The sequence below is a fragment of the Opisthocomus hoazin genome, chromosome 22, assembly GCF_030867145.1.
Source record: "Opisthocomus hoazin isolate bOpiHoa1 chromosome 22, bOpiHoa1.hap1, whole genome shotgun sequence".
Taxonomy (NCBI): Eukaryota; Metazoa; Chordata; class Aves; order Opisthocomiformes; family Opisthocomidae; genus Opisthocomus; species Opisthocomus hoazin.
The window spans coordinates 6368035-6379123 of record NC_134435.1 but is presented as its reverse complement, the minus strand read 5'-3'; the positions used below and the strand labels follow the sequence as shown (position 1 = coordinate 6379123).

The window sequence follows — 11089 nt, the reverse complement described above, 5'->3', positions numbered from 1 at the left end:
TCCAAGCTCATGGAATATTGCTTGTTCTTTGTCCAGGGCAGTTATCGAACGGAGCAGACCAGAGTCTGACTTTTTTTTTTAAAACTTTGTTCCTTTTTTTAAAAAAACTTTCTTTCCTTTTTTTTTTTAAACTTTCTTTCCTTTTTTTTTAAACTTTCTTTCCTTTTTTTCTTATTTTTCATATTTTTCATTTTTTCTTTTTTCACTTTTTTCCCTTTTGTTTTTTCTGTTCTTGTCTTTTTTCTTTTTCCTATTTCTTCTTTTTCCTCTTTTTTCCTCCTTTTTCTGTTTTTTTTTTTTTTCTTTTTTTCTCCTTTTTTTTTCCTTTTTCTCTTTATAACTACGGCTCACCGTATTTACTGTTTGTGCAGCACCGACTGACGCGGCACCAGGCCGGTGCCGATGGGACCGCTGGTTCCGCGGCCGCGGAGCGTTTCTCCTCCCGGCGACGGCCGCTTCCAGCGGCTGCGCGGCGCGCCGTCCCCGCCTGAGGGCCGCGGGGCCCCGGTCACTGGTTTGTTTAAGGCGAGGTAAGAGGCTGTCCCCACCGACCCGGCGCCATCGCGGCCGCGTACCGGCGCCGCGGGGCTGGGCGGACTCGGCGCCAGAGCGGCGGCCTCGCTCGCAGCGCGGCGTCACGTGGCCGGAAGGCGCGCGTTGCCATGGCGAGGGCGCGCGGCGGGATGGCGCCGCGGTGCTGGGTGCTGCGGTGCTGCTCCTGCCGCCGCTTCCAGGCGCAGCAGGTGGGTGCGGACCGCGCCGGGCCGGGGAGGGCCCGCGGGCCGCCGCTGACCCCCTATGCGCCCTCCTAGGCCAAGCGGAGCGGCAAGTGGAGCTGCAGCGTGTGCGGCCAGCGGCAGGCGGTGCAGAAGGTGAGGGCCCGGGGCAGGCCTGTGCGGCGGGACGGGGCCAGCAGCGGGGCCCCGGGCTGGGCCGGGCCGGGCCGGGCCGGGCCGGGGGAGGCCGGGCCGGGGGAGGCCGGGCCGGGGGAGGCCTGTGCGGTGGCGGAGAGCCCGGCAGGGTGGCAGCCGGCCCTAGCCGGGGACCACACGCCCAGCCGTGTGTGCTGGTGTTAGTTCGTGCTTCAGCATTAGAATCATAGAATGGTTTGGGTTGGAAGGGACCTTAAAGGTCATCTGGTTCCAGCCCCTCTGCCATGAGCAGGGACATCTTCCACCAGCCCAGGCTGCTCAGAGCTCCATCCAACCTGGCCTTGAACAGTGCCAGGGAGGGGGCAGCCACAGCTTCTCTGGGCAACCTGGGCCAGGGCCTCACCACCCTCATGGTGGAGAATTTCTTCCTAATATCCAATCTCAATCTGCCCTCTTTCAGTTTACAACCCTTCCCCCTTGTCCTATCACATTACCTGTGGTGGGGCCTCACTTCGTGCTGTTTCCTTCTGGCCGCTCCCTAAGCCTGGTTTTTATTCTTTTATTTTTCCCTCAGGTTTACGGCCAGGGGTCTGGCCTGGACTGTAGGCGCCATGTCCAGAAATTAAACTTGCTGCAGGGTCAGGCAGAGGAAGCCATTGGCTGGACGTCTCGGTAGTGTTTAATCTTTATCTGCCTGTTTCTTTTGATGCGCTACAGTTGATGCACGTCTTCACACATTGGGTGCCTCTTCCCTAAACTGAGCTCCCGGGAGGGTTTTCTGTCCTGTTGCAAAGCCGTGACACATGCCAGTTTTGTCATCACTTCGTAGGAACAAGCTGTTTGTTGGGTTTAGTGTCCTGGGGTGTTTCTTTTGACAAGGAATGTTTTCAGATAAGTTTGGTTGATCCATAGTGTGTGTTGGTTAGGCCTTTACTCATTAAAATACACACAGTAGGACTTGGTTTGGGGTTTGTTGGTTTTTTTTAATCAGTCTTTCTTATTTACTGTTTAATGAGCTGACAGTGGAGGTGTCCATCTTACAGACTGACAAGCTGTGCAGAGGTGCACCCTCAGAGAGAAAACATCCTCCACTCTAAGCCGTTGCTGCAGAACTGCTGGCATTCAGGGGTTTCACACTGCGAATCTGTTGAGTAATTGCTGCTGCTACTGACAAAAAGACTTGTGTAGTGCAAGAGTTTGGGTGTAATTCCTGCTGGGCTGGAAAATCTGAGTAGCACTTTCCTGTTTATTTCATTCCTGAATCTGTTTACAAGTTACTTAATCTTGAACTGGTCTTGAACTGGTCCAGCTTCCTTTCTACTCAAGGTTATTTTCAGAAATCAGTTAAAGCTAGTTAGATAACTTAGTTGTGTATACACAGTTCTTCAGGGTTAAGCTTTGGGAGAAAAACTCATTGTTTGTTCACTTTATCAAAAAGGGTTGCTATTTCTATTCTCAAAACATTGTGAAATTCAAAACATTGTGAAATAACTTCCCTTTTTCCTTGGTTGCTTGGGATATAATTAGTGGGCTTAAGCTGCTGTCCCAAAAGACAGGCTGTTATATCCCTAATTGTGATCAACTGGAATTTATCATTTCATGATTAGTGGCTTTAGATCGAACTTGCCACTCTATTTGTATAGAAAGAAGGAGGGCTACCCTCTAACTAGATTTTTTCCAAGTATTTGGGCAATATATCTTGCAAATCCTTCATTTGACATCTGCTTTTCTATAGATCCTTTTTTTTCTGACACGCTGCTTTTCTGTAGATCGTTTTTTTCTGACACGCTGCCTGTCCGGTGTTCCTGTCCATGCTTTCTATCCAATCCCTTGTGCTAGGACTAAGCGATTTGAAAATTATAAACCAACAGACAGAAGCATGTTCTAGAAACTCTAGTTTAAACTTCTGTTTTAGGTGCGTAGAAGACTCTGTAAATGAGAGCAAAAATAGAGCAGCCCCACGTGAAGACAGTTCAGTCCAGCAGGTAAGATACCTACAAAGCTGAGGTAAATACCACCCCACACTGGCCTGGGTGAATCAAAGTGAAATCCGCCATCCCTTTATCTGGGTTCAGACAGCTGAAATAGCGTGTGCAACCAGAGAGGCTCCAGCAAAGAGAATGAAATGTAGACAGAAGATTTCTGCTCCACCGGGATACTGAACCTGGGAACACGATACAGGAAAAAGCGTCCTAAACTGACTTGTGGTTTGAGGCACTTAGCACATCCGTAACAATGCCAGAAATGAGAACCCTGTATTTTGCTGTTTTCAGTAATTCTCTGATGTTGTAGGAGGGACGGCCAGAAGTCAGTCGCTGGAGTAAATATCTGGACCAGGACAGTGACGATCAGAAAGATGGAGAGGAGGTGGCGGCAGGTACAGAAAGGCAACAGTTCTGTTCCCAGAGAAGGAACACCATGGAAGAACGAAGGTAGAGAAAGAACTTTTTTTTGTAATTGCTGCCCCTGAGTGGTGACGTTTGGTTTGGAGGTGTGGGAGGTAGCTCATCTCTGATAGCTGAACAAAGTACAGTTGCAGTGTATGACCTGACCTGAGCAGGGTTTTGATATTTGGGGGTAAAACTTCCTTTACTGCTAGAGCCATTAACTTTATGAACACTTGTGGGGATTCATGAAAAAATGTAGTAGAGCTAATCTGTCCTCTTTGTGAATGGTTCTCTTGGCCAGGAAACAGCAGCAGAACTTCCTCTCCCATGATGTGCAGGAGTACGCAGAGGAAAATGGAGTTTTCCAGCTTGCCTACCAAGCCAAAAAGGTTAAAATCTCTGAGGTATTTCAGTTGTAGAAGGTGCTTCGTACCAGTAAAACAAAACAGTGTTCTCCTGACCTCTTTTGTGTCATAATTTTGAAGTTTTATGAGTCTTCCTTTGCTCTTCTATTTGAGTGACTGGGGAGAGGAAGAAAATTGGGTCAGGAGTTTCTCTCTGAAAGGTTTTAATCAGGCAAAAACAATGCCACCTTGTGTAAGCTGAGTGGTTGAGCCTGATTCCTCCATCAGCACAGCTGCAGACTGCAGCTTTGCCTTACTGTGCAGCAGCACCTGTCCAGCATGGGATCACCGAGGCGACTGCGGTTACCTGCAGTGCCAGTGAGGCAGGCCTGAGCCTGCACAGCCCCGAGCCCCCAGCTCCCCCCAGCACACCAGCCTCAGCTCTGCCGCGGAGGGCTGCTGTGGACTTGGGTGCGTTGGAAGGACCTGAGTGCTCTTTCTTTGCCTGCTTCTGTGCAGCTGGGATTTATAACCAAGCTCTCTCTTTTTTTTTTTTCTTACAGCGCAAGGAATGTTTTGTAGCAGTGCCTGATCGCGATGAGGGAGATGCTGTTTCTGGAGGCAGTATGGTTCCTGCTGCCTGTGAGACCATAGTGCCTGAGGAGAATACACAAACCCCAACTGCTCGTACCAAACCCTCGAAGTGGGAAAAATTTCTCTCATCTTCCGACAGCCATAGTGAAAATGCTGCCAGGGTCACCCTGTCACCACGGGAGGGCAGTGGAAGGTTGGGGCTGCACAGCACCACTGCAGCAGGCACTGGGGGGGCTAGTGGATGCACAGAACAGGCCGGAAGAACTCCACCTCCAGGTACAGGTTTTCAATTTAAAAAGCATGTTTCTAGCACCGAGTGGCTTGCCTCAAAACTGCCCAGCACCAGTTGCTCAGAGGAGGAGGTGGTGTTATTCAGAGAACCTCAAAGCCCATTGATAAGGGCAGGATCTGGTGTCTTGGAGACGAGTGCAGGAAGGTGCTGTTTGGATATCACCAGGAGGGCAAACACCCTTGTTAACTGGAACACCGGGCCAAAGCCTAGCAGTGTTTCCTATGAACACCTCTTCTGCACAGGTGAGGAGTTTGATGATGATCTCTGACAAGTTCAGGCATCTTTGCCATTGCTTTCTTGTTTGTCTCTACAATGTATTTGGTATGTTGAGTGCCAAGATTTTGACCTGAATATGGCCTTGCAGAACTGCACTATTAAAGTTGTTTACTTGCTCTGTGGCTGTGTTTAGGGGAAGGATACGAGGGTGGAAGAGACTGTTGCAGGATTAGCGTTGTCTAGCAACCTCATCAGCTAGAAATAAGAATGGAAGTAGGTCAGCTTGGGGGTGAGAAAGCTCCAAGGCTTTAAGGATTCCTGGCCAGCACAATTAAATTTTGTGATTAATTCCCTATTACAAGCTACAGCTCTTTTACCCTGTGCTACTTCTTTGTTTAGATCCTCCATAGCAACCCTTTCTTACAGAGCTGCAGAGCAGGTGTCAGAGCCAGGAAAGCATTTGATTTCTCTTCAGAAGTGTAGCCCTGAGAGGGTACACCAAGGTAGGTGCAAAAAGGCAGGCCTGCAGTCCTGCACTGCCTCCCTTGCACAAGGAGCTACTTCATGAACTCACATGCTCTGCTCTTTTAACTCAGTTTCAATAAACACAGTAGCACAGCTGTGATACTTAAACACTCACACAGACTCATCACAGGAAGTATTTATTTTTCCTCCATTCTACAAGCACTTAGGAACATGAGACAGAAACCCTTAGCAGGAAGAAAGATTAACTGTTAAGTGAGTTATACTGCATTGTCTGCTTTCAGTTAGAAGGAAAGTGCTTCTTATTACACAGACTACTACAAGTGAGGTGGCTGCTTGGAGTACTGGATGGCATCTAGTGCTGCCCCAATGTCGCAGTTCTTTGTCTGCAGGAGTCGAGTGAGCCATCCACCCTCATCAGAGAAGCCCATAGAGAGCATCTGGGACAGAGATTCAATAAGGCGAGGGTCTGCTTCTGTTAAGAGAATAGTTGAAAGTTGAAATATTTCATGTAATTGGCAAACCAGCCAAGGGTTTAATACCACACCATAGGCAGGTTGGCACTAATCCTAGTAAAGCTAGCATAGCTAGTGAAATGCTAGAAGACATGCTCTCCTTTGTCTCCCAGGAGGGCAGATGTTTGAGGTAAGAGATACATAACCAGCTAAGAAAACTGCTGAGTCAGACTCAAGCTGGCCTTGCTGTAGGACTCTGTGCTGTTCATCTCAGTTAAGTGGCCTGGCCTACTGTTACTGGCTCCCACCAGAAAAATGCTGTCTTAAAGTCCCAGGATGTACTAGTCTGCACCTGCACTGAAGGGCTCTCTTGAAGAGTAAATAGCAAGGACACAATTTAGGATACCCCCTTTTTTCATATTGTTTGAATGGCATATTAGGCTAAGGTCAGAAGTCTTGTTAACACTTAGCTGCCCACATTCAAGAGGAGAACCACACAACTGTCTGTAACAGGGTGCAAGAGCTGCCACACCTGCTAACAAAGTTATGGACAAGTTTAGCTACAACTTATATGACCTTGGGTTCTACCATCTCTAAACGCAGCTCTGCTATGTCAGGCAAGTTGGCAGTTCCCGAGTGACAACTACTCTCGGCTATGGAACCTGCACACATTCTCATACCTGGTGGGAGATGTGGGTAGAGTGCAGCTTCTCGCAGTCCTGTAGGCCCTGGTTGGGGAGGATCCTGAGATACATCCAGGGAGCTGGGACCATCTGTCTCTGGCATTTGCAGAGACTGCAGTTCACCTGTGGAAGGATCCACTTCTTTGGAAGATAAGTGGGTCCAGTCCTCATCACCCCCTGATGAACTGCTCGACTCACTGTGTTCCTGAAATGGAAAGAGAAGAGGCCCAGGTGCTGCAGTGCTTTCCAGGTAGGATGCATGCTCCTACTATCTGCCTTTAATACGAAGAGTTACATCCACACAAGTCCCACCACCTTTGCTGTAAACCTGTCAAGCAAAGGTGCTATCACTTAATCCGCCAGCATGTTAATATTCAATCTCACAATGCATGCTGAATGATTATATTTCTTTTTAGTACAGCCCCAGAAAACATGTTAGTGTCATAGTTCTTGTACCTGTGACTGGAAGCTGCCATCTTCCATTTGTGTGGGCACAGGATCTATCACCATGTCTTGTATCTGCTCTGCAACGGCATTTACTTCTGTAGTGGAAGTAGTGGAATCGGTGTTATTCCAGTCTGGTTTGGTCGGAACATTCTGGTTAACAGTACTGCTGCTTGACTCGGCACTGTTCTGCTCTTGATTGGGAGAAGCAGGGGTCACTTTGCTTCTCTGCCCTCCGTGTTCCACATCGATATCAACTTCAATACCTAGAAATGCATTTGAGATGGAGAGGGTCTTAACAGATTTTTCCATGCTCACTTAGGGCTGTGCTTTGGATCAATCCTGGTCTAAATGCTGCAAGGTATCTGTAATCCTATAGTTCGCTGCATAACATGTAGGAATTAAAATGCAAAGTATTCTTTAAACAAAGAATAGTTAAGCACCAAAGTGCCATCTTCCTCTAGGCAGACAAGCCGTACATTTAGAGGGTCAGGGCAGACGTTGCCTACGTCCACATAAGCCAGGCAAAAATCCTCAGTCACCACTGACTTAAAGTTAGTGTTACAGTGGTGACACGTTAATGAAATCTTTCCTCATTTCCTCCCAAAGGAGGGCTCTGAAAAGGTACTGAGTGGCTGTCCTAAGCCTAGGCACTATTAGTACCAGGAATAAATTAAGCCTTCAAGGCTTAGTAGCATGAGGTAGTTCTGGTATCAGTCACAACAGCTGACTGCTGCTCCTGTTAAAGGGACCTTTAGGCCAGTCTCAGGGATTGGGATAACAAACTGCAAGTCACTTACCCAGGGGGCTCAGAAAAGCTGCAACACTCTCCCCAACATTCTTTAAGAAGGTGACATTGGGGTCCTGAGGCTGACTGTTAGTAGAAGCTTCTAGAAAAACAATTTCTGTTAGCACACATAGGAGCTCAGAGGGAAAGAGCACCTACAGAGTGTAACCCTGTGAGATCTTGGGGCTTATTTCCTGTCACTCTCATACGCTGCACAACAAAGGCAGCACAGAGGCAAAAAACTAACTCTGAGCTACTGCTGGAACTGAAAACCAGTGGCATTAGCATTGTTAAGGCTCATTAGCCATGCTGAAAGGCAGATCTGGAGTCATGACATGCTTGACCCAACAGCTCGGCTTTGGTTCCAGATACTTTCTCTGCATCCTCATCTACTGCATGGGCCCAAGCATGCCTTAAAATAACCCCACTCTGTACTGAAAGGCGCTCGTTATTTCAGGCAAATCATAGTAGTTCCTATGTCTGTTTTTCCACCCAGATTCCACCCTGTGCTGCAAAACCTCAGCTTCTCTGGCTCCACCACCTCCCTGTCTACCAGAACACCTCCTCTCACCTTCTGCAGCAGGTGGACTGGAGGCTGCAGCACTGGCTTGGGCTTGTTCGGAGTTCTGGCACGGAGCTGCAGGGCCAGGATACCCCCAGCAGTGCATCCAGGGGAAGGGCGGCACACCATGCCGCATCTTACGGAGCCAGCGTCCTCGGGGAAGCCACTGTAAAGGGTAATGTTCACGTGACTCTGTTTGCACAGCCAGATTCTGAGTAACTGAAACTTAAAATTTGAGGAATATCCCGTTCACTGGTTCCCCTCTATGGATTTTGCTCACCTCAAACGGATTTAGCAGCGGACTTTGAAACATCACCATGTTGTGCTCCTTGTGGATGCCTTTCCCCTCACAGGTGCTGCACAGGTCATAGTCTGGACAGACGGTGCACTTGAACCTGGCACCCACCACCGGCCCTTCGCAGCCGTCGCAGATGACGTTGGGGTGCACCATGTCACGGGGAGGCTCCTGGCCGCACTGCGAGCGGTGCTCCCGCCTGCACTCCTTTTTCTCTATTAAGGAAAGGAAACTTTGCATCAAGAGCAAGGTTGCTATTTAAAGGCTGGAAATCAGGCAGAGGAGAAGGAAACGCAAACAGCCCTTGTCACAGCAGTATTGACTTACTGGGTCAGTTTATTTTTACACCGGCTGCCAAAGACAAGCTGGGGGCACGGAACAGAACTTTGATGAAGCACAAAGGGGTTTCGCAGAGATACCTGCTCCTCAAGCCGAGCACACCTCATCCTCAGCAGTTGTCTATTTTAGATTAGCACCGCACCACCCCACCTGGCTTCCTCCTGCCTTCCCAAGCACCACAGGAACACAGTGTTTCTGGAGAGGGAGTGGGGAAGCAATGCCAGGAGGCCTAACAGCTGAGAGCAGCCTTCTGATGAGTGCAGGCTGGCGTGACTCATTAGAGGGACGGCAAATAAAGCTCTGCAGGTGGCTGCACCAACAGAAGGGTCTCGGGAGCAACTAAGCACTGAAGAATAAGCCGGAATTAAGGCTTCCGAGTACACTGTCGTGAGCATTAAAGCCACCATTGCCAGTCCAGCGCGGCCAGCTGAGATGACGGGGCTGAGAGCAAGCCTGCTGCTCGCCCAGCCCGCCTCAGCAGGGAGCATCCATCTTCTGGCCCAGCACCCTGCCCTTTATTTAACCTCCCCCACCCCCCCCACCCCTCAAGGCTGCGGGTGACACCGGGCCGGGCCGGGGTTCGCTTCCCCGCTCCCGGAGCCCCCCCCCGCCGCACCTTTGATGTAGACGCGGAAGATGCCGTCCCGCACGTAAGGCATCGCCATCTCCAGCTCCGCGTCGGTGGAAAACGCGATCAGGTCCCCGTCTTCATCTGGAGAGGGGGAAAGCGCGGGGCTCGGGTGCGCGGCCGGGCGTCACGGGGGACAGAGCCGCGCCCCGAGCCCTCACCCCCCCCCCAGCTCACCCTTGTAGTGCATGCGGAAGGCGGGCGGCGTCCCGGCCCGCAGCAGCCCCTGGAAGAGCTCGGCGACGCGGTCGTGCATGGCCTGGTAGCGGGCGGGCGGCGGCAGGGAGAAGCGGCGGATCTCGCGGGCCGCCTCCTCCTTGCCCAGCAGGTAGGCCTTCACCGTCAGCGCCGCCATGCCTGTGGCGCAGCCCGAATTGCCCAGGGGGACGGGCCGCCGCCTCCGCGCCGCCGCCTTATAGCTATAACCCCGCCCCTCCCGGAGGGCCCCGCCCCCCGCGCCTAGGCCACGCCTCCTGTCGGCCGAGCTCCGCCCCCTGCCGGCCGAGCTCCGCCCCGCGCTCGGGCTGCCCCCCCGGATCCCGTCGCCCCCCAGCGCCGGGGGCTTTGGTGACTGTGGCTTCCCTGCAGTGCCCGTGCCCGGGTTGGCACCCCCGGGGCTGCGGTGGGGGGCACGGCGGTTTGGGGGCGCGGGGCCGGGGTGGTCATAGCGGTGCCCGGGCAGCGGGGTGGCCACCGGGTCCCGTCGGGTGGGAAGCACGACCATGGGCACGCTGTGCCCCACAGCCACCCCCCACCGAACTGGTCCCCATGGCTGCCTGGCAGCAGCCACCAGCACGCAGCCGTCTCCATCCCGTTCATCACCTCCATCGTGCGCGTCGCAGCCCGGGGGTCCGCAGGGAATTGCTCCTCAGCTCGCGCTCCTCCCCGAGCCCAGCGTTTCGGAAGGGGGGGCTAAAAATAAAGATAGGAGTCCAAACAGAAGTGACACGCAGGAGGGTGTGCTGGGGGCTTGCCAAGCTGGTTGGCAGCGGTGGTTTTTTGCGGATCAGATACAGTTGACGGGGCTCTTCGTCTGGCCGCGGGAGAGTCCAGCTGGCAGAGCACACCGTCTGCGCGTCCAAGCGTAATTAAATAAAGATGGATCGATGATGATTAGGTTCCGCGTCGGTGTTAATTCCCTCTCACCCAAGGGCCTGACCACTCTGCCTCTTCGTGAAACATCTCTTGGTTGAGGATAATAAAAACTTAGGAGAAGCTGTGCTGTGATTTATCACCTTCTGCAATCAAGAGAAGGGTAAGTTTTAATTTCCATGACGGGGAGGCAGTTTATTTCCTGACCTAGAGTGTATATGTTAAAACACTTGGCCTTCTGTGTAGATGAATTTTTGGCGTACGTGTGGCGATTTTGAAATCATGGCACTTTTCTAGAAAATAACATTTACAGCGAGAAGGGCTGCCTTTTGTAACTTAAAAAGTTTTCTAGGAATTTCAGTATCTAGGCGTGACGTGGCCAGCTTTCCACTGCGAAGTGCCGAGTTAAACTTTAAACATGAGGAGGTTCAGGTCGAAGCCCGGACGATGCTGCACGGGGGTGACTCACCGGGTTTTACAGCACAAGGCGTCGCAGGGCTTGGGCGCGCAGCAAAGGCCTGTCGCGCTCACCCGCCCTCTTGCCCCTTGCCCGCGTGTGCCCTCGCTGCTGACAATGCTGCTGCCAGCTGCTGCCTTGACATCACTGGAATCATTG

The 11089-nt window shown here is 51.5% G+C and overlaps 2 protein-coding genes across 4 annotated transcripts; one reads left to right on the top strand and one right to left on the bottom strand.

Annotated features, from left to right (window-relative positions):
• The first annotated feature begins 667 nt into the window (after positions 1 to 667).
• MRNIP (MRN complex interacting protein) lies at positions 668 to 5345 on the top strand. Of its 2 annotated transcripts, none has more exons than XM_075441538.1 (7): positions 668 to 743; positions 813 to 872; positions 1447 to 1544; positions 2788 to 2857; positions 3165 to 3304; positions 3561 to 3648; positions 4167 to 5345. In XM_075441538.1, the coding sequence occupies exons 1-7, from the start codon at positions 684 to 686 to the stop codon at positions 4755 to 4757; spliced, it is 1107 nt and encodes a 368-aa protein (XP_075297653.1). In that variant the 5' UTR covers positions 668 to 683; the 3' UTR covers positions 4758 to 5345. The 2 variants fall into 2 exon arrangements, with proteins under 2 accessions (XP_075297653.1, XP_075297652.1); XM_075441537.1 differs by having other exon boundaries at positions 3561 to 3663.
• Positions 5346 to 5351: 6 nt separating this feature from the next.
• SQSTM1 (sequestosome 1) lies at positions 5352 to 9791 on the bottom strand. Of its 2 annotated transcripts, XM_075441534.1 has the most exons (8): positions 9559 to 9791; positions 9370 to 9465; positions 8400 to 8629; positions 8129 to 8285; positions 7571 to 7660; positions 6783 to 7036; positions 6324 to 6531; positions 5352 to 5663 (listed from the first exon to the last, which is right to left on the bottom strand). In XM_075441534.1, exons 1-8 carry the CDS (start codon positions 9734 to 9736, stop codon positions 5506 to 5508), a joined length of 1371 nt encoding a protein of 456 aa, XP_075297649.1. In that variant the 5' UTR covers positions 9737 to 9791; the 3' UTR covers positions 5352 to 5505. The 2 variants fall into 2 exon arrangements, with proteins under 2 accessions (XP_075297649.1, XP_075297651.1); XM_075441536.1 differs by lacking the exon at positions 7571 to 7660.
• Positions 9792 to 11089: the final 1298 nt, after the last annotated feature.